This window comes from Mesocricetus auratus, unplaced genomic scaffold, assembly GCF_017639785.1.
Source record: "Mesocricetus auratus isolate SY011 unplaced genomic scaffold, BCM_Maur_2.0 Super-Scaffold_100007, whole genome shotgun sequence".
Taxonomy (NCBI): domain Eukaryota; kingdom Metazoa; phylum Chordata; class Mammalia; order Rodentia; family Cricetidae; genus Mesocricetus; species Mesocricetus auratus.
Window position 1 is genome coordinate 67,538,841 of NW_024429191.1, and position 22,913 is coordinate 67,561,753.

The window sequence follows — 22,913 nt, forward strand, 5'->3', positions numbered from 1 at the left end:
CCAGTCACCCAACATTCAGTTTATGCACCAACTAACCTTTAAACACCTCTTTATTCTTTACAGTTTTTCTGCCCATCTGCCTTATCTGCTTATTTTCTCTCTGGGGGCTGGACATTCTGTTTCTACATTGTGTAGTCTATGCTGTCCTACAGGCCCAGCTCAGATATCACCAGGACCTTCCATGGCATCTTCCCTAGAATCCACAAGTGAAAGTCAAGGCTTATTTCTTCATGTTGACATAGAAATATCCTTTCTTTTATTTCTCTTTCAGTACTTAACATATTTTAACCACAATACTTATAGACATTTCCTGTCTACCTTAATAAATTTCAAATAGTTTAAGGTCATGGCTATTCCAACTTTGCATCTCTCATATAGTGCTTGACACCTGGACGTTTAATATTTCTAAAAACGGATGGAAGGCATATAATATTGATATTTGTCATGGAACCATTGCTATTGTACTTATTTTGTGAGTTGGGTAACTGATAGAAAGATAATTAGATTTGGATATGGTGTTTAGGGGCAGTTTCAGGCCAGATCCTAATTTTCTAGACTTCTGGTTGGTGCCCTCTTCATGAACCCTGAAGTATCATCAAAAAGGGTTCTAGGCAAGATCATGGACAAGGGACATAGTTTTCACATTTCCTTCTCTCTCTCTCCCTCCCTCTCTCCCTCCCTCTCTGTCTCCCTCTCTGTCTCTGTCTCTCTCCCTCCCTCTCTGTCTCTGTCTCTGTATCTGTCTCTGTCTCTCTCTCTCTCTCACACACACACACACACACACACACATACACACGGACACGGACACATGCAGATATATAAAATTTTAAGACACCAGCCTTTCACTCAAGCTGGTCTGGGACTCACTTTAACCTTACCCAATGCTGGCATCGCAGTTACATACCATCATGCCAGGCAAGGAGTAAATTTTCTCACCTCAGTAACCACATTAAAGAAAGAAGTCTAAATCATGAATGATCTAACTGAATCTGGGTTAACAGAAACTAATAGACCATTTTGTTTTCTTTTTCTCTGAGATGCTAAGGATATTCTACACCATTCCCCCCTCCTTACTGGACTAGTGGGTAAGCACAGCATTTGGACCATTCTCTGGTGCTGACCACAGTGGCTTATGCAGTTCTTAGGACTAGTGCGTTTTACCTGTAATTCACTGCTAAGCCTTTGTTTGAAAACTCAGCGGCCCGGAGCCCCACCGTTCTGCCACAGGCTGTTGGCACGGTGTACTCCCTCCATGGGATCTGGGAGCTGCCCTTGTCTTTGCTTGGTTCTCACCCCATTCTCCCTGCCTGTCCCTTCATTATCTAAGGAGCAGCAGCCTTACCTGAATGAAGTCTAACACTTGCTGGTGTCTTTGTTTGGCAGCTGCAACCTCGCTGTCTGAGATCGCTTCCCTCAGGGACTGTTGGGTATTCAGAGCGTCCAGCTCCACCACAGCAGAAAGGCGGCAATACAGACTAATAAATTTCTCTCTGTAGCTGCAAAAATGAACTGGAAAAAAGACAAGCAAAATAAAACATGTTAAGATCTCGTATCAAAATAGAGAAATCCATACAGCAGAGAAAACCAGTCAAATGGAAACATGATTTATTAACCCTATCAGTGGAAAATATTAAGCCATAAATAAATTATAAATGTGCTCTTAAGGGGCCAGTTGTCTGGCTTTAGTCAGACAGTGTTCCCTTTTAGGTTTACCAACTCCTTGTAATGTACGGGGAAGTGGGTTGGTTCAAGCTGCCGTTTAGATGGACTTTTCTCTAAATTTGGGACCTTTTTCATTTATAGTCATGTTCCACATGATGACGGATCAGTGATATCTGCATATGCAGTGGTGACTGAATAAGACTGCATCACTCAGTGATATCATAGCCATCTAAATTTGTGTAAATATATGTGATGTTTACATAATAACAAAATTGCCTAATGATGCAAGTTTCAGAAGTTCTCATATTGTTAAGTATACATTATTGTGTATATGGCTACACACACACACACACATGCACGCACCCACACACGTACGCACACACGCATGCATGCACGTGCGCATGCCCCAACTGGGAAAATCACTTTAAAGGGAAAACAAAAACTAACAAATAAACCAAGCTGAGTAGCAGCTTGAAACCTAGATTTGATTTTTAACTAAGCATCTTGCTTACTCCTAGAAGATACAAGACATGCTTTTTCTTCGGTTGTCTTTTGTCTGACTAGACATTTTCCCCAAGGTCCTTTGGGCTTTGAATCTTTTTCTGCCTGTTCCCTCTTTGCAACTCTGGGCTCAGATTCTGGATCAGACCCTTTTTGTCTGTGGATTTGGCCTTCTTGTCTCAAAACATAATGGAACAGAGGCCATAGGAAAGGGTTTGAACTGCAGGCTTGTGTTTGCTTCTTTTCAAGAGAGGCACATGGCAGGCTTCTCTACTCTCTGGCCAGCCCTGGTCACACACTATAATCACCCAGCATTCCAATGTGCAGCATCCAACGAGAAAGCTTCCCAGTGCAGGCCAGTGCTGTTTTACTATCTTCCTGGTCCAGTATCAGATTTGGAGACTTTATTTTTGCTGCATCTTCTTGGGTGAGAAATTTTAATAATACTGTCCAGTGTACTACCTCTGACCCCCACCATTGCTATAGATCCCAGTACCTGCACCCAGACATTCGGGGAAGCTAAACAATCACGCTTCACAATGGGGTGTCTGTTCATCTCCACCAATCAGTGAGGAAATCTTGCTCCTTTGCATGTGAGAGATTTCTGCGCTTCCTATATCTTAGGCTGCTTGATATCTTACTTGATGTTCTCTTATGAGACATTTTAGGCCGGTGGAAGAGTGATGTCCTGTCTTTGTTCACACGGAATAGGAAGAGATTAGAACGAGGGCTTCAGATCTTCAACTTTGCTCTAGCTGTGTCTAACCCTTCCTCCAGCTTTTAGGATTCAGTAGGCACTTCTCTATCCTCAGACCTGGACTTGATTTTTCTATTACTAGTGCCTTCCTTCCCGGCCTCCCCACACTCTTTAGAACATTGTTGCCTGGTTCAAAGAAGAGCTGATTTCATGTTCTATCAGTAAAAGACAAGCTCTTAGGCTTTCCCCACACAGTCGGATCCTCATATGATTCCCTCACTTAAAATTCTACAAAGATCTCTCCTTAGAATAAAAATCCAAACACCTCAGGAAACTCTTATGGTCTAGGGTTTGCATGTGGATCTTTAGTTTCAGCTTTCCTTTCAAACCAAACTTAATACACTCCCTTCTATATTTTCACACTTCTCCAATTGCCCTTCCTCATCCTCAGATACCTGTCTCCACCAGTCCTTTGCAGTCTCCTTTCGGTACTGAAAGATTCAGTAGAAACAGATTCTCAGTGAAATTTCCACTGGCGTCTCCTCCCTCCCAGACAGATCAATTCTCCCTCTTGGGCCCGCAGACGATATGATTCAGGGTGTGTGAGACCTTCCCCTGCTCCATTGCTGTTTGTGTATCTTTGGCTACTTGGGCATTAGGATTCTTTTTATTTCTTTAAAACCCCAAACACCATAGCTTCTTAACTAACAGAAATGTCAGAGCTGATGATGAAGGCGGCAGATCCCAGCCCTGAAGACACCCCGTTTTCCTCTTTAGGTGCACTTCTGAGGATAATTGCTGATTTTTCTATTTACGACTGTGATGATACTTTCTGGATGCTCCAAGGCAGGAGTCACCACTCCGTGGAGCTTACTTTTCACCCTTGTGGTTCCCTGCCTTTCTGCCCTTCAAGCAGGGACTATTTTCTGGTAGCACTTGACAGATCTTCCCTTAGGCTGGGGAGTAAAGAGTCCCACAGTCTCCTTTACAAACAATGACAAAAGTAGACTTTTTCCCCCCTCTCTAAAATGTGAAATAAAGTTGACTGTGTAAAGAAATTGAATGATCCCTTTGAAAGAAACAGTATAAGTCCCTCTGAATTCTTCCAGGCTGGTGTATTCACTTTTCTCACAAAGGCCAGGAATTCAGTTTTCTCTTGTTTTGTGGTAGGAGCTGTGGATCAGTGGGTGGTCTCCCATACCCACACCATCCAATACCATCCATGCCATGCACCACAAGTGAGTTATGAGTATGTTTCAGCTGTAGCACTTTCCCTGCTCTAGTGGTTTCTGTCCAGAGCCTTTAATGTCACTTTGACAAATGTTACTTTAACATAGTCTTTTGTGGTTTAGCAATGATACATTTGGTAGCCATCCCCAAGGAAGGGAGGACAGACTGGAAGCTTCTAATTTTTTTAAATGTGAATCACGTTCATTTTACAGACAAACTGGTATAAGGCAATGATAATGCCATTATTGGGACTACATGATTTGTGAGTAACATACAAACTGAAACTCATTCTCTGTGGTGGTGTTTCTCTTCCATTTCCCCCTATATTACATAGAGACAGACTACAGTACAGTTGGCTTGAACACTCACGGGACAGCAGAGTAGAAAGTGCATGGGTTAAATACCACGCAGGTCTGATTTTTTATTGCATCTGTGCCACTTACTATCAGTGTTATGGTAGGTATATGACCTCCATGGACCTCAGTAGTTTTCCTAAAACAGGGTGAATAAGAACTCCCATAGAGGGACCAATGCTGTATTTAAAGTACACAACATGCACATAAGACATACTAGAATCAGTCTGTTCCCACTCCCTTCTCCTATGCCTTCACTTCCCAGGTAGAATGAAACATTTAATAGTTCAAGTGTTAGCACATTGGGATTAGAATATCCTAAGAATCCCCAACTCTTCAGACTCTGAGACTGTCTGAGCATTGTGGCCTCCTTAGGGAGCCAAAGAATCAACAAGATAACCTCCTAGGATAAGTTTAGTGCCACGAGTCTCTGCCAGAAAGCACCTGGGCCCAAAGTGCTCCACAGAGTCCTGGTAGTGCATGAACTGACACTTGGAATACAGGACAGGGGTATCCTAAATCAGAAAAAAGATGGGAATTAGGAATAAAGGTTGGTGCTGGGCCGTTCCCCTCAAGCCCAGGGTCTGGATTCCATTAAGCTCATTGCCTGGATATCCCACAGGTATCTCAAAACTCATCATTTGTCAAACTGAACTCATCATCCTCCCCTGCCCCAAACTTTTTCCTCCCTTCATATTTCCTGACTTGGTAGATGGCAATGCTATCCATCTTAGACCCATTTCAGACTCTCTGGCTCCTCCATCTTGCCCCTCAGGTGCCTCAAATCAATCACAAAGTTTCATTGATTTTTAACTCCTGAATCCCCTTTGCCTTGCCTTCTGCCTCTGTACCACCCCCCCCTTGCCATCCCTGGTTCTGAGGTCTTATCATTGTCTACCTGGACCAGTGAAACAGTCTCTTAGTCGCTTTGTCCCTTGTAGCCTCAGCCCCAGTAGTACCTTGCTGTTTGTAATCTGTCCTCCCAGAACTGCTGAAACCTAATAAGCCCATGCCATTCCTTTCCTTAAGAACTTTTCTCCATTCCTCTTGCCCACCAGATGTAGTCTCACCTCCTCGGAGCGACTCCCATGGATCTGACCTTCTAGCTTCCCCAGAGGCACTGAGCATCCATCATACCTAATCGGCTTAGCCTTTGCTTGTGCTGTTCCCTTTGCTTAAAACGGTTTCCCTTTTCAGCTTTGCCTTTTACCTTCTGAATTTTGTTTTATTCTCCACGATCCATTTAAAATATTGCCTCTGAAGGAAGATTTGGATGTCTTTCTGAAATTCAGCGACTTGTGCTTACAGTAGGGCTTTCATTGCATTAGGACCACTGCCTCTATCCCTTCTAGATTTCTGAGATTCCAGAGTTTAAGCTGTGTGCTGTGAATGCCTGCAGGTCCGCCCAGCACAGTGTCTGGCGTCTAGTGGAAACTCAGCAAATGTGTGTTGAATGGAGAAGGGCTTGGCCATTTAAAAAAGAAATTCTCCAGGATCCTGTCCTTTTAGTCCAATTAGCACAAATTACAGAGCCAAGGAAACAAATAAAGATCAACTTTTCTCATTGTAGGCTTGCTGTTCATTGAGACTGCCCACAGTGTCAGGGCAAGGTGACCTCTTCCACGCAGGCAAGGCAGAGCCTCAACAGGCCATGTCATTGGATAGTGTGTTTAAGCTTGTGATGCTGCTTTTCCTTTTCCTCTGGGAACACATTTCTCAAGGGCTTCAACACATGGGCTTTATGGCCTTACTGGGGTCCTATTCTGCTTTTGCCTAAGGGATGATGGAGTTCCCCAAGGCTGTGGAAAGAGGAGTGTCTCTCTGGTGAAACTTTACAACCCTGCTTGTCTAAGAGCTAGACGACATCTTCTTTGGTCAGTCTCTTTTAGGGTCACAAACAGCCTTCTGAAAAGATGGTCTGTGGGTGTAGCCTAGTGGTCTTTCCTCCTGGAGACAGGAGGCCAATCTTCTTTATCATTTGCCCTTGCCACAGCTGTTTGGTGCTGCACTAGGAACAGATGCAGTTTTCCATTGCTGGTCAGCAAGTTATTTATGATTCACTTAAGGTCACTAGTGGGAACATGGCTGGGTTGCCAAATCCCAAATCCTTCCATGAGGTAGGGGATGATGACTTATACAAGTCAAATTAAATATAATGCACTTCTTTATTATAATTTACATATTCCCATAATTCACACCTTTTCAAGTTTCATTAGAATTCCCTTGTTGTTATTAAAGTTTTTCCTAGTTCTGACAGAATTTCCAAAAACATTCTTTTCTTTCTCAGAAATGCTTAGGATATCTCTACCATTTATTATGGAATGACCTAGAGTAGCAGGCCCTAGTTAAATTTTTTCTTAGATATTCTTCAGAGGGGCATTTGTCCAACATACCAAGGCTTAAGAGTTCCTATAGAAGTTGTCATTAATTTTTTTAGTGGGCTATGTCTAGTGGAGAAAAGGAGGTTTGTCTCTTGGGAAGCACTGACTATTTAAGGGTAAGGGGGAGTTTGCCATGATTCTTACTAAGAGTGTGTCACATTTTAAAACTTGTTTCTGGTACAACAAACATTGAACTAGAGAGTGTACCAGTTTCTACTTACTGGCAACACTTATCCATAGTCTTTTTTTAAAAAAAGTAAACACTAATAGAATTGGATGTATCAATGGAACCAAGCCCAAGCAAGTGGTCCTTTCTGGAAACTTACATGGCAGTCATTAATCAGTTAGATAGCTCATGATACAGCAATAAAGGAGGGCCAAAGGAGTACCAAAGTTTGTCTTACTCGAGTAAAAAACTCGAGTTAAAATCAGGATTGGTGAGACATAGGCTTTGATCTACGGCCTATTTTTCATAGATGAAGGCTAGTGTGTATGGTCCTACAGTTGCTTTTAGCAATAAGAGTAGGTAAGACAGATCAAAGAGGCAGACACAGTTGGGTTCTACTATATTACTCTGCTGACTACATTTCTAAGTCTGTACTTATGTATTTATCTCCGAGTCCTAGGCAGAACCACTTACACTATGGACATATGGCGTCACTATTACCTGAGAGCTTATTAGGAATGTCCGTTTTTCTTCAGCTCCTTCTCAGCCTACTGACTCAGCATCCCTGGGGCTGGGCTCCAGGAATCTATAGTTTAACAAGCTCTCCAGGTGATTCTTATGAACATTAAACTGAGGAACATTATTCTAGGGCATTGTATCCCTAAGTATGTGTTTTGTGGATTTTTTAAAATAGATGCCATGCCAAAAATGTTTCCAGTTCTGGTCAGATGAATTTGGAAAATTCTGGGTTAAACAAAGTTAAGCTTTCTTTCTTGGAGTGGGGGGAGCTTCTACTGCATGTTGCAGAGCTTTTAATGCTGTACTGCTTACAGTCATCCACTGAGATGATTTCCAGATACACAGAACAATACCTCAGTTCCCTGTCAAGAGTCTATACTTGGTGAAGCCCCCTCCCCCGCCCGCTTCTCCCACTGTGACCTCCTGCCCCACCTTGGCTGTCCTCGCCTATTTCACACTATGGACACTGCTCCCTTGTCCACACACACTGTCCCTTGAAGGCCTCTCCCCTTGCTCTTCCTATTGTCTGGAGATGTCAGGCCTCTGCTCAAATGCAACTTCTTCACAGAGCCTTCCCAGGTCACCCTACAGAGATTTGCAACCCTGTCACATCACTCTGGTCCCTTTCCAGGGCTTGTTTTTCTTCACAGCCCTTATATCTCTTATGTTTGTGTTCTCCGTCCATTGGTTTATTATTTGCCCCCCTCAGGCCCCCCACAGGGGTGTGCACTCCATGAAGAGTTGCATGTTTTTCAGGGCCTTTTAGTAATGCCTGGCCCATGGTGTTATTTGTTGGTGGGGGACCAAATGAATGAATGTATGCTAGTAGGCTTCAACAGTTGTAGTGTGGAGAGGGACAGAGAGCAAGTGTGGCAGGCAGTGGCTAGCCAAGAAGAGTGTGGGACATTCCCAGGATTGATAGGACTGTTGCAAATGCTTGTGACCCACCAGGTCCTAGGAAACATGTGCTATTATAATTGATCCCAAATCACTGATTATTCCACCAGTGTCACTGAGACATGGAGACACGAATTTCACACACACACACACACACACACACACACACACACACACGAGAGAGAGAGAGAGAGAGAGAGAGAGAGAAATTAAGGAAAAGGTGTGATTCATCTTATACAGAATGAAATGCTGGCTAGCTCCACAATAACGTATTTTCCTTCTATCTTTTCTCTTTATTTATCCTATGGGAAGCCTCTCTCTCTCTCTCTCTCTCTCTCTCTCTCTCTCTCTCTCTCTCTCTCTCTCTCTCTCTCTCTGTGTGTGTGTGTGTTCTGGCTTTAGCAGCTACTTGTAGACACTGCTTAAGTTTCCTTATTTAGTATCTGGTTTTCTCTCTTGCATTTCTACTGCCAATGTGATATGTTCACTTTGATGCTGGTTTAGCACCTTCAAATTCAATATTATTTAAAGCTAAAAGCACCCAAACCACGCTTTTGGTCCCTGGCAGTTCTGGCAGAGACAGCATTATCCTCATACCCTGTTGCTCACTCTTGATTCCACTCATTTCTCACCTAACTTCTTGTCTTTTTGCCACAAGCTGCCATCCTACCGCTGGTCTATTAAACCCAGCTCGGAAGGTTTTGGCCCTTGCTTTCCATCCACATGACACTTCTCTGCTCCCGACTCCGGCAAGTCAGCATGGCCGCTTCTTCCTGTTCGGCTGAAGGTCCCCTCCATGCCTCGCAGTTCTCTGATCTAACCAAACTGGGCTTCTGGCTCTTCCCTGACTCTTCCTACTACATTCTCATGTCTTCGCTAATTTTTCCACCTGTGACCAGAAAGCCTTTCTTTTTATCTGTGTTTATTAACCTGCTCATGCTTAAACAACTACATCAAATATGCCCTCCTTCATGAAGGCTTTCTGTTACTCTCTGGGAAAATTCACTTCTACAATCACACTGAGTCCCTCGAATGTAGTGTCTATGTTGTCCTTACCCCTCAGTCTCCACAGTGGCCCAAGAGCTATTTATTGACTAGAAATCTACATGGGCCCCAAACTGTATCTCATCACATCAGTGCTACTAGATGCCCACTGGAGATGTTTTCTGCTAGGGAATGAACCAAATGGTCACCCCAAGGGCTTTGGGGAGTGGTATGGTCACTGTTATTAATCATGTGACATAGCAAAGGTGTGGTAAGGTTAAATGACTGCCAGTGTCATACAGTAGGGGACCCAGGACTGTCTAATCTCTGTCTGCAAGTCTGCTTCTAACTTCCTTAGAAAGTTTCCCCCTCTGGGAAATAGCAATGACCATTCTTCAACCTCTGGATGTCTTAATTGCTTATAGCAAGAGCAACTAAGTGGATTAAACAATATATCCCAAACAGATAAATTCTGATTTAGATGCCCAGATTTCAAAATGAAGTTTCAGGCAATCACCTTGTGTGCGTCTGAATCTGGTGGCTTGGGAGCAGTCAAAAAACGGGCCACCTCCATTTTACCCGCCCACTCACTCGGCCTCCCCCAAATTGCACCATTTATTTGAATTGAGGGAGCCCTTGCTAATTGCCTCTTATTGGTCTGTTACAAGATGAAGCACCAGAAAGGAGACAAAGCCCCCCTGTTCACATTCTAAGTGGGCAGCAGGGGTCTCTGTAGAAACTGGATCCAGGCTATTCATTTTGAAAGGGAGGACAAGATCTTCCACCATCCAGATCCTTCACATTACAACCACAGTATTGCATCCTGGGAGATCCTGTCCATTTCTCACATTGTCTAGGTTATCAATCTGTTTATTTAATCAATCAAGATTGCTCATCGATCTCTTTATACTGCAAAGTGATATAAACTCTATGTGTTGGTTTCATTGTTACTCCTTCCCAGTTGGCTGTGAGAGGATGGGGCTGGGCACAGCACGAGCACATAGTCATGAACACATCATTCTTGTATTTATGCTCCTTAAGCGAGGAGCGAGGCGGTAAGCGAGCCTGCTAACTGAACTTTCAGTTTGGAATTCCTTCCTCGCCACTGGGCCTTCGCGCTCGGTTTCAGTAATACTGCTCAGGCTAGTCCCGGAGCCTAGCTTGTGCTCACACTTGTACACAGTTCTAGGAGGGGTTGTTGCCAAAGCCATCATGTGATTTACTGACCCTCCGCTGGGACAAGGGGGAACAGATACCACTTTGTGATTTTATTATAAGGAGGCTGGGTTAATATTTCTAGGTGAAACAAGCTACTATACCGAGTTCAAACATCTGAAGAGGGAGGTTAAGAAACCCTGAATGCGGGGTGTAAGGATTATTCTGTCCTGGGGCTGTACAGACGTCGTCTGAGGCAGGGAGCAGGAGAAGAAAGGACACATTGTGACCCATTTCCAACACCTCCTGTGTGTAGAGGCGGAAGTTCCTTGCCTGCAGAGGGACACGCGCGGAGGAAAAATAGGAGAGTTACAACATGGCACTTACATAAACAACACCAAACCGGCATAAAACATCTAACAAAATTACACAACTTCAAGCTTGGAATTTTTATACAACATAAATATTAGGGTTCAGCCCATTTAATAATGCTATATAAAATCAAGATTTAAGGCAGTAATGTTCCACATAAACTCTGAAAACAACATTTATGCTTCTTATAAAAGCAGAAAATGATTGCATTCTGTGGGCTTTTCAAAATGATGAATATAATTACATGAAGCAACAAAAATGGATTGAATTAAAAATCCACTAGTTTCAATTTAAGTTGGTTAAGGGGGAAAAATGTAGTTTCTGGCCAAGGACTGAGAAAAATTTACAAGTATAAAAAAATGTTGTATGCACTGTTATGCAGTTAAGCAGCCTTCTCCCAACATGTATGTATAGCCCGAGTCACCAATGAAATACGAGCTGCTTCAAACCTGCTAGGTCCAAGAAGCCCTTTAATAGTACCTACGGTCACAAGGAGAGCTGCTGTGTGCTTATTTTTTTCTCCTTGTGAGAGCACAGGGCCACCCCTTGAATAATCCAGTGGCTCCCCTAGCGTCTTTAGCGATTTAGTCTCCATCAATGTTGGCTGGTTTGGACTGGCTGTGAAGTATGGACTTAAAATCAACAGAACCCTAATAGAAGGACACTTCTGGAATTTCTGACTTATCCCCCTGCCTCCATGTGGCCAGTTTGTAGCTCTTTCTCTTATTAAAAGAGAACAGGCCCGTGCTGTAATGATCTTCCTAACTAACACTTGGTTCTCTTGGGATCCGTGTTCATGTTGTGGTGAGAGGGGCAGGACTGGTGAACAAAGGCAAAACCAACCAAACAACAGTCAGCCCCACCTCCGAATTCAGCATGGTACTAGCTTGTATTAAACGACTAGACAGAGCCTAACACAGTTCTACTCTTCATATGCCAACAGTTTCCCTTGAAGTCCTGCTTGTAGAGGACAGATGTACATATTTGGATTTAGATAATGATTTGTTAATAAAAGACAACATGAAATCAATTGGCCATTGCACTAAATCCCATGGTTATAATTAAATAATTTGTTTTATACTGTTGCTCATTTATGCATGCATGTCTATAATCTACATCTATCTATCCTTGTGTTTCATGCTGTCCTGAAGCTGAATCTTGGTGTCTTTCAGGGCAGGCTAGAGGGTGTTTCCTTGCTTGCTCAGAGTACACTGAAGTGGGATCTGGAAACTTTGGGAGAGGTTGATATGAAGGAGCAAGAGAAAAGGAGCCGGAGCACAGCCGGGGTCTAGTTGTAGGCATTAAATTCAAAACATGCGTGTACAGGCAGAGTGGTATTTAAATAAACGACAATAAACATATGTACATATATAAGCCTCTTGAGTAAGTTTTATGGTACGACTCAGGTTCCATGAACCATAAAAAGTAGATAAAAATGGTAAAGCCTTGTACCTGGTGGAGAGGTACACTGATCTGCTTCAGGAGAGCCTTCACTGCCATCTGGAGCTCGTAGAAGAACAATTGCACGGGGCAGTCAGCATTATGATCCACACTTTCCATAGATTCAGAGCCAGAGAGCTTCTGGATCCACTCCCACTCCTCTCTGTATGTTGAGTCAAGTTAAAATTAGAAATATAAGGGAAGTTCAGAGGACAGCTCAGAACTGTCTTGGTGTCCAGAGCCTGAACAATCAGTTCTTGGTGGTTAAAACACAATGTTATTTGTGGAACTTGAACCTTTTGCTACCTAAGTGGAGTTCAAATGGGCTATTTCTGATTTCAGCTTAGTTCCCCCATCACAGCACCTGTACCTCGGACAGTAGGTCTGGCGTGGACAAACCAGCCTTTGCACCTGAAGCTTTCAGATGTTTGGAGTCACTTCCTGACTGTCCTTGTTTTCCTGCCTCTCAACTCTGAAGGCCTACATTTTTACCACAGGGGCATCTACTGGTTAATTCCACAGTTGGCTAACCACAGGACTGATCCAACCCAGGCAACAAACCGCATGGCACATTTCAGCCCTGGCCTGTTGTAATCCTGGGGACTATTTTGGTTTCCTTCCCTTTCCAAAAGCTTGAGGAGAATCACAAACAGGAACACCAGACAATTCCAATAAGAGGAAGCAGGGGACACACATCACTGCTTCCTTCCTCCTCCTCCTGAACCAGTCTTCTGTGTCTTCATTCTGCATGCTCTATAGTTCTTCCTAATGAACTTGTTCAGCTGTCAAGCAGAAGGGAAGGGGAAAGAATGGCTGTGGGAGGGAAGAACATCTGGCTGGTCCCCCAAAGGGAACTCTTCAAAAAGGGCTTGAAAAGATCAAGGTAAATGCATCTCCGGCAACATTGTTTCCACAGGTATTTTGCACAAATCTCCAAAAACGTTTCTGTTGGCCCAGTTTCCCCTTCTAGCTCCGCAGGGAGCAGAAACAGACTCTCAGGAGCAGGCGAGGCAGTAAAAGAAAGCCCTCCTCTTCATGGTGGAAGGCTCTCACCAAAGGAGCATCACAGCCAGGGCTCGTCTCTGGGTCAGAAAACCAAGCTGACTGTGTTGGAGGAGGTTCATTATTTTTTTTTAAAGTAGCAAAGCAAGAGAAACAAACAAGTCAATCACCAACCCCACACTCTCTCTTTAACCACCCTCTTAGAAGAGTTTCTGTTTTTAAGAGATCTGTTTCATTTCAAGCCTCGGACTGGACAAGACTATGGAAAAATCTATCATTTGTTCCAATAAAAGAGAGAAAAAAGTCAAACTTCAGCCCTATTGCAATTTGGGCATACTTTGAGCTTCACTGCTAATGGAACTCCTTGAGAGCCTATATGGGAATGATTTCCCTTTTCCCATTGTTGACACATAACTAGATGAGAGGTTTATGATTAGCACAGTATACACAGACCCCAAAGGACAACATTGGTAAGACAGGTTCTGGAACCAAATTAGACAGTCACCAGTAAGAACCACACTGCCACTAACTAGTCAGTGTGGGCTCTGAAGATGGGGAGGTAGATAGAACTTGCATGATGAAGGCTGGTGCAGTCTTCTGTACAAGTGAATCTGGATCCTTGGAAAGGGAAAATCTGTTGATGTAATTACTAAAAGATGGCGACTAAGACTTTAGGACACAAATCCAGAAACAGACGAACATGACTGTTTCCCAGTCAGCTCACAAATGAACGATGCTGTCTCCTGGAAAGACTCTGAAGATACCAGATGTTGATTGTTGAAACGACCACCAGAGGGCAGACTTAAAGTCCAGGTGCAATTGATAAGTGACAGAGGGGATGCAATGGTCAGAGCTCTCAAAGAGACCACCACATTTCTTGCACCTTAGTCACCTTCTCCATGGCCATCAGGGGAGCTTAGGCAAGCCTGTGGACAGCATATTTACTTAAGTCTTGCCATTGTAGAGACCAAATTCAAAGGGCCATATTTGTTTTTGGTTAAGTAAATCTGTACTTGTAAAGAACTTGAGAACCTAGTTTGCATTCTTCAAAGCCTAAACAAGTCTGGAGACTTTCCCCTTTATTATGTATTCCTTCTTTTCATTCATTTTTGTTGAACACTATTCAGTTCAACAAATTACAGTAGATGAACAAGAGGCCTGCCATTAGGGTTAGGGATAAAGTTGAGCCAGATTACCAAGACTAGGCAACTTTCCCAAAGCTAAGAGAGTCAGTCACAAAATGCCAAACCATAGAAGAGATTTTTGGATGTTTGGGATTTGCTTCTTTTTTCCCTACCCAGCAAGTTGTCAGACATGTAGAACACATATAAAGTCCGAAAGCCAGAGATTTAGGAGAGGGCAGAGTGGGAGTGGGTGGGACCCCTTTAGATCAGGGAGAAGCAGTAGCTCCAGAAGATGTCATTCTCATTGGTGATATCAAAAACAAAGAGCACAGAGATCATAACTATTTCCAGTGTGAAAAAGGAGGATGGGAACAGTGTGTGAAGACAAGCCTGTGTTCATAAGAGAGTGGGGTATCATTGGTTGCACCCTGAGTGAAGCAGAAGGGTCAGTGAAGGTGCAGGGTCCCCCTTTAATGGCTTTACTCCTCCCAGTGGACCTTATCCTAGATGCTAGGATTCCATCAGGCTGCAGAACATCCCATCAGAGAAACTACACTGGTAGATAGCACTTGACTTTCCTCTGGGCAGATCAGACCAAGTGAAATCCCAACTTTGGACCACTTACTTGGAGATGTTGTTGTTTTCACGGATCTTCACATGGCAGAGAATGTTGGGCAACTTTTGGGTTACGAGCACTTTGATCTGATCCACAGAGCTACATAGCTTTAGGTAACCTAGATACAGTCCAGGAGAGAGGCGCTGATGACTCCTTTTGTGATAGGAGAGAATATCCTGTAGGACAAAGATAGACAAAATGAAAGCAAACCATCCCAAGGCTCTGTCCAAACCTGTTCTTCAAGGTGGTCCTGCTATGAGTAAAAGGAGTCGTGTGTGTGTGTGTGTGTGTGTGTGTGTGTGTGTGTGTGTGTGTGTGTGAGAGAGAGAGATGAGGTAAGAAACCTTGGGTACCACCATGAGTAGTGCAGAGGTATTAAGGTTACAGCTTGTCTTATCTGCAGGAAAATTCCATCTCCAAGTCAGGCAACCAGTCTTTAATATATGTTTTGAATGTTTCTTTTTCTCAGATTTCTGTGCCAAAGGTAAGTTTGTGGCTTATTATGGGGACTAGGCTGCTGCTGGGGGAGGTATAAAATGTAGAAAGAGAATTCGCAATGTCTGTCCTTGGAGGGTTTATAGTTCAACTGTGGGGAAATGAACATTTGTCTGTGTAAATGCTGACAGAACACATTATTCTTACTTTCAAGATAACTAAGATAGAAAAGTCTACTTTAAAGAAAGCCATTTAAAATAGAATCTAAGTAGTAAGTAGTAAAATAAAAGTCTGATTATTTTTCTCAAAAATTAAAAAGAAAAGGAATAGCACCAAGTGGTTCATTTATTTTTTTTCAACCGTTGATAGTTAGGTTGCATTTGTAGTTACACACTAATTCCAAGACTGAAAAAAGGATGCGTGAGGCATCGGTTCCTTTGGATTAATATTTTTGACCCCCATTGGATGGTAGCTGGTGACACTTTTTATATCATTAGGAAGAAAACACATTTGACAAAGTACTCAAAGTTTTTGTATTCTTTTCCTGAGACCTTTAAAATGGTTTCTGTTGTTGTTTTGTTTTGTTTTGGTTTTGGTTTTTTGAGACAGGGTTTCTTTGTATTGTTTTGGAAGCTGTCCTGGAACTCGCTCTGTAGACCAGGCTGGCCTCGAACTCACAGAGATCCGCCTGCCTCTGCCTCCCGAGTGCTGGGATTAAAGGCGTGCGCTACCAATGCCCGGCTTAAAATGTTTATATGTAAGTATGTCCTTATGGAGATCTTGTTCATTCTATGCCCTTCAGTTATCCCCTGCCCTACCATGTCTGGATTCTCAATGATCAATGATTTTGCAAAGAAGTTGAGTGAATCTAAAAAAGTTATTTTATTTTGTTTTTTACAAGATTAAAACATTGTCTGAATGATTTTGTAACAAATTTGCATTATGTTGTCATATCTATGGTCCTACAGACTTCGAAGGCTGAAGTTGTTGGTATGGTAGGGTGTGCCAAGTTAAGCACAATTATATGGTTGAATGGGATTTTGTTTACTGTAATCAGTTCTCAGTGAATTTTGTGGGTTCTGACTTTCCCCTCTCTGTGTATCTGCAGAAACTCAGATAACTGACAGCTGATATGCTCCCCTCCTCCAGGTTCCTGTGTTAGTAGACTTCTATACTAACTATTTAAGCCTTTGAACAGTTAGGATTTGAGAAAAAAAAAAAAGAGAAAGTCATGTCAGGTAACTGATTATAGAGGGAGGTTTCTGTAGGCTGCATTTAACCTAGCTTTCAGAAAGGCTGGAATAATCAAGAGTAAATTTAAAACATATCACCATGATACATGAGAGGACAAATATATTAATTAGCCTGATTCAATTAGTTTACATTGTATACACATATAAAAACACCACCTTGTACTCTATTAATGGTTATAATTATAAACTTTCAATTAAAACAATGTTAAGAAAGATGAGCCGGGCGGTGGTGGCGCATGCCTTTGATCCCAGCACTCGGGAGGCAGAGGCAGGCGGATCTCTGTGAGTTCGAGGCCAGGCTGGACCGATAACCTCCAAAACAATACAGAGAAACCCTGTCTCGTAAAAAAAAAAAAAAGATGAATTAAATTTTTAGAAGATCAAAATAAAGGGAACCAACTTTTACCATTACATGAGGGAAGACACGAATTCAAACCAAAACACACACCTGAACGTGTGCAGAAATCTTGATGGAAGAGGGAGGAATGAGGCTCCCTGGACAGATACTCTCTGGAGGAATGAGTCCTCCTCTCTGGAATCCACTGTCTGCAGTGGACTGGGCATTAAATCCCCTCTCTTCTCCATCACACACGTGCTGAGTACCTTGGAGGTTCTCAGCACCAAAGAGAACTCTCAGGCCTCAGGTAAACATGCTGTGTGTGATGCTTCCTCCGTGAAGGCCAAGGAAGACAGGTGAGTGATCAGACCATCACATTGGGCCGACTTCAGTTTTGTAGTAGGGCAGTGGAGGCACCAGATGAACTCGGCTTAGGCATTTTTCCTTTCCTGCTTTTCTTTTTGCAGCACCAGGAGTTAAATCCATATCCTTGTATATACTTAGGGTGCTCTGCCACTGAACTATACCCAGCCCCTTTGTTTTCTTCTTGAACTAAACAATGAAGTTAATGATAAGGCTGGTTTTTTTTTAGTTGCTTTGTGTGAGGAATGTTTGTGTGTAAATTAGTATATAATGTGGAGGTTAAATCTCTAAGACAGAATAGCAGAAGAAGGACAAGCTAAGACGGGAGAGGCAAACACATCAGGATGTTCAGAAAAACAAAGTCCAAAATAACTTTCAAAAAGCGTTGTTTCTTCCAGGTCTCTGCCAAGCAGATCATAGGTAAATGGTTGACTAGAAGTCGTCCTGGTCAAGGTTATCAGAGGGTGATAAAATGGTTAATGTGAGAAGGAAAAATAGAAGTATTCAGACCAGCAGAGTATGGTGATATAGCTCTAGGGGTACAAGCAGATATGGCTGTAGTCCCTAGGTCATTATCTTTGGCCTTACAGAGAACTGCAAAAGTCCCTAAAGACTAGGAAAGGACAAATACGTCTATCTTTGCAACAGAAGCAGGGAGAGCACTAGATGTCTCTGGTAATTAAAGACCTTCAAATCATTGATCTTTGCAGCAGGGTGGGGGTGGGGGGTGGGGATGAGAAAGTACCATCACACAATCAATTTGCAGCTAGCTAGGTACCCTGAGGCACTAGAGAGGAATCAGTGTGGTTTTGTGAAGAGAAAGTCCGATAGACAGTGTTTACTTCTAATAGCAACAAAATAGGGATCCACAGAGCAGGGCGAAATCCCCATTGTAATTCATTTCACCAGATAATGAGGGGGGGGAGGAGAAGCAGAGTCTTGACCACACTGCTTTAACAAGCCCAATAACTGGGTTGAATATTTGTGGGTAATGTAGATTGTATGGGAATAGTAAATTGAGTGATAGCCCAGCAGGAACTGGTCCTGAGGGCCAGCGTTTTCAGCTCCCATTTATTGACATCCTGGAGAAAGCAAATCAAGAATGTGTGTATCAGATTTGTGGATCCAAAGTTGGGTGTAGTTTAGCTTTTCTGGAAAATAGCAATAAAGCTATGAATGACCCAGTACGTTGGGAAAAGTAAGTCTATCATAATTACGGTTGAAACGTAGTAAGAAAATATGCTTATAAAGTCTCAAACCCAAGGGTACAAATATAGGATGGGTTAGGGTGTTAGAGAAAAACATGTGGGGGTCAGAGCTGACCACAAGGAGAATGTGAGTTAGGAACATACTGTGGTTACATAAACACCAATGCCACTTTGGGATAGAGTAATTCACTCTTTCATTCAATTTTTTAAAAGAATGTTACTAAGCACTTACTATGTATTTTTGTGTCTTTACATAGTCATTTATCCTTTATTAGTCAGACTGTTTTTGGAGCCTGAAAAATGAATGGGAAGAGAAAGCTGTCTCATTCACATAATCTAAAGTACTAGAAAGACCTCTAAGACCAAACTGAATGCCTATCACCTGATTTAACCTCTAACCTGCATTTTAAGGCTCTACTTTCCATAATAACTGTCCTTTTGTACTCCCTGTCTCTAGACATGCTGAATTGCTTTTCCCTCTCCAGAGCCATCCTTATTGCTGTCTCCTGGTGCTTGTTCATATGGTGCTGAGGAAAGCACCTCAGGCTGGGGCATGCCAAGGAAGCCCCCAACCACTAACCATATCTGCAGCCTTCTCTTTTGTTTCCAGATAGGGTCTCAGTAATTTGCCTAGGTTGGCTTTGAACGCACTGTAACCTAGATATGTCTTGAACTTGGGATCCTCCTGCCTCAGCCACAGCAGCCTTGCACCAGTAGGTCTTTTTACATGACACCCGTTGCCATGTCAGGAATCATGCTAGGTTGCTGATGTCATTGAGATGAGTGAGTCTTAGCTTGTCCTTTGTAGAACTTACATTCCAGGGTGAGGGAGAAAGCTGTGAGCCAGTCATTCTAATCAGCCTACTGAAGTCCACATGAAGACTGCGTCCTGGCTGTGTGCACTCAAGGGAGGCTGAAGCTGCCCTTCCAGCCACTGCCTCATTTCTTTGCCTTGTAGTCTCTCATTTAACCCCCGACTCCCTCCCTCCTCTGGTTCTTTCTTCTCCATCTGATAAGCTTAGCTTCCCCCACGGCTCAGCCCAATGGCCCCTCTTCTGCAGGGCCTTCCCTGATGTTGCTGGGCAGAATTAATAGCTGCTTTGTGTGTGTTCCCATACTGCACCGTTTGTGCGGCTATCGGGCTCTGGTTTAGTTCTGCCTTGTCGTACCTTGATTTGTTTACAATTCTGTCTCCCTCCCTTGACTGAACTCCTTGAGAGCAAGGGCCTTGACTTACTCATTTCATTTTCCTATAGCACCGAAATGAGAACCCGGCACCTAGTTGATGTTGCAAAAACATGTCAGTGAAGGACAGATGTGGGTGAGGTCTGGGCCCGGGTCCTGCTGGTGTGGAGTCTGAGAATCCTCGACCCAGCCTGTCCTCACTGGTCACTTCTCTTAAGGGCCTGCTAAAGGGCCAGTAGACAGCTGCTTTTTCCAGTAAGTACAGGGCTTTCCTTTTGCTGGGTAAGGAATGGAAGCCAATTGTGCAGGAGGGTAGGGGTCACAAAGGAATGGGTGGTAGTTGCTGTGGGTCCAGGACTCATTAGACCAGAAAGTATTTAAATTTTCTGAATTGTTTTATGGCTTTTTAAAAATAGAAAAATGTGACTCTAATCGGCATTTCCAAATTCTTTTTTAAAAGTGGAAAATGTTTTGATAATGGTACCATGCTCATGCACCACGGTGGGCTGGGGCTGGGTGGGGGCTGCCCCCTTTCTATGGAAGGATGACCACCGATTAGTGTAGTCTCCAGTATTTCCACCATTTCTTCTTTTAAACTGAGGTGTGGCTCATAAATTTCATCTTCACAAAGCAACTGACTCAGTGGTGTTCAGCATATTGATGAGGTTAGTAACTGTGTGTACTAACACCCAAACCTTTTAAACTACTGTAAAAAAAAAACCCTCCCATTCATCACCCACCCTCCTCCAGTCTTTCTGTCCCTCGTCCCCAAGCATTCTGTCTCATTGATCTTGGTTATTATAGCTAGAGCATATGAATGGAGTCACACAATCTGTTATGTTTACTTATGACTTCTTTTGCTTAGTGTGATGTTCTCAAGGCTCATATAGGCTGTAACATGGATCACACTTCATTCGTTTATATGGCTGAATAAGTTTCCAGCACGTGGCTACATTTTGTTTCGCTCACCCATTTAGTAGCTATTAGAGATTGGAGGTTGTTTGTACCCTTTGGTGTTTTTGGACAGTGCTTATATCTCCATGGGTGAATTTAGTCATTTCTTACTTCTATCCCAGTTAGTTCATTTCCATTGGTAGTTGTGATTCCTTTTTGATAACTGTGTTAGATGCTATGGGGAGGGTAGTAGGAATGTACAGGTAAGACAACAGAAAAGACAGAAGAGGTGTACGCATGCATGCACTGGGCATCCAATGGTGACAAGCAATGCCCAAAGAAAGGAAGCAGAAAGCAAATCTCTCTCTCTCCTCTCTCTCTCTCTCTCTCTCTCCCTCCCTCTCCCTCCCTCATTTTTCAGGTAATGTGACATTGGCAGGTTATCTCCTTGAAATGTGTATCTTCATATATGTCCTGGACACAGAATTATGTAGCCTCACTGGCTTTTCATGAGAACCCAATAAAAACCTGGATGTGGTATCGTTGAATATATAGTAAGTACTTATGTGTGAGATTAATGTTCTTAGACAACTTCACACTCAAGGTGTCCAGTCCCTGGAGTGACTCCTGAAGGTCAAGGTTAGAACAAGCATTATCCAGGGACAGCCTTCCTCTCGGAAATACCCTCACTGCTAATCAATTTGCTCAGTGGGACTCCAACTGGTCCATAGCACTTCTTTTACTTCCCAAGCAAACAGGAGGATTTTTCTCTCCCAGATACACGAGAGAGGCCAGTTTGGAAGGCCTGGGCCTTGAGAAGGTCAGGAATTTGAGGAATTGGATGTTAGAGTTATCTTGGGGTCCCAGGGATTAGTAAATCAGTTATGGGCAAAGATTTTGTTGAGGCCTTTACCTGTTTTGAATATCCAGTTGTGAACTATACAGTTTTTTTGTTGTTGTTGTTTTTTTTTTTTTTTTTTTTGGTTTTACAAGACAGGGTTTCTCTGTATTGTTTTGGAGACTGTCGGTCCAGCCAGGCCTCGAACTCACAGAGATCCGCCTGCCTCTGCCTCCCGAGTGCTGTGATTAAAGGCGTGCACCACCACCGCCCGGCCCAACTGTACAGTTTTTGTACAGCATTTCTTAATTGTTATGAAAGGGTAAATGAAGTGATGGAACGCCTCAATGGATGATGAGCCAGAATCAGAAGTCTCCCCAGGAGGGTGGAGGAGCTGGATTGGAAGTGATCGAGAGGTGCCTAGTACTGCTTGGGTTTTCTTAAGTAGAGAAATAATAAGAATCATGAATACTACTGATATGTTATTTTGCCTCATCTTCCTCAGAACCCTGTGAGGTAGGGTTTTCTGCAGACGAGTAGACAAAGGGTTGAAGACTAATTCCCTCTGGCTGCAAAGCTGAAGGCTTGGAATAGGAATTATACCCAGTCACCCTGTTTTCAAAGGGCTACCCTAGCCACACTAGCTAATTGTTTTACCTTAAATAGCTAACTTACTTACACTCCCAAGGGGTGTCTAATATAGGAATGAGTCTAGTCACCACTTGCCCTCACCCAAACCAGGACAAAGTCCGACATGGCGACATGGCAAAGGTAATCGTAATAGTCAAGGCCAATAGCTCTGGATTTGATTTTGTGGAATTTGGGTTCATAGGTAATTGACAGAATGCATGTGCATGTGTGAAGAGCGTGGGGGCAGGGAGCACAGACACACTCATGGCTCCCCTCTTCACCTTTTATAAGCAAGTGCTAAAAGAAACATTTAAGAAATTTAGTTTTTACAGGGTGACTAATACACTAATCCCCTATAGGGATAAACTGGGGTCTGGGCTACTTTTGCTCCTAGAAACACAGGCCCCAGCATGATATAATACCTGGTTTCTCCTAGACTTATTACATTAAAAATGTGTTACAGGTGCAGAAAAATTCCAATCTGGTGAAAGGTTGTTAGAGAAGGAGACCAAAAATAGAGGCAGGATCAGGTTTCCACACAGATCCAAGTGGAAAATCCACCCCCGCTGACTGGCGCATTCCTGCTTGATGTCGTTCCCACCCAACCCCTCTCCCTTCTCCTCCCCCACTCTTTCTCTCCCACCTCCCTTGCAGGGCTTGTGCCGGACAGG

The 22,913-nt window shown here is 43.2% G+C and overlaps 1 protein-coding gene across 1 annotated transcript in view; it reads right to left on the bottom strand.

The window, feature by feature from the left end:
* Ankfn1 (ankyrin repeat and fibronectin type III domain containing 1) overlaps positions 1-22,913 on the bottom strand; it is a 163,038-nt gene that overhangs the window by 25,937 nt on the left and 114,188 nt on the right. The window contains exons 13-16 of the mRNA XM_013117616.3: positions 15,109-15,275; positions 12,370-12,520; positions 10,710-10,878; positions 1,343-1,509 (exon numbers count right to left, since the gene is read on the bottom strand). Of these exons, the coding sequence (XP_012973070.3) occupies positions 1,343-1,509; positions 10,710-10,878; positions 12,370-12,520; positions 15,109-15,275 (654 nt within the window). The remainder of the gene's footprint in view (positions 1-1,342; positions 1,510-10,709; positions 10,879-12,369; positions 12,521-15,108; positions 15,276-22,913) is intronic.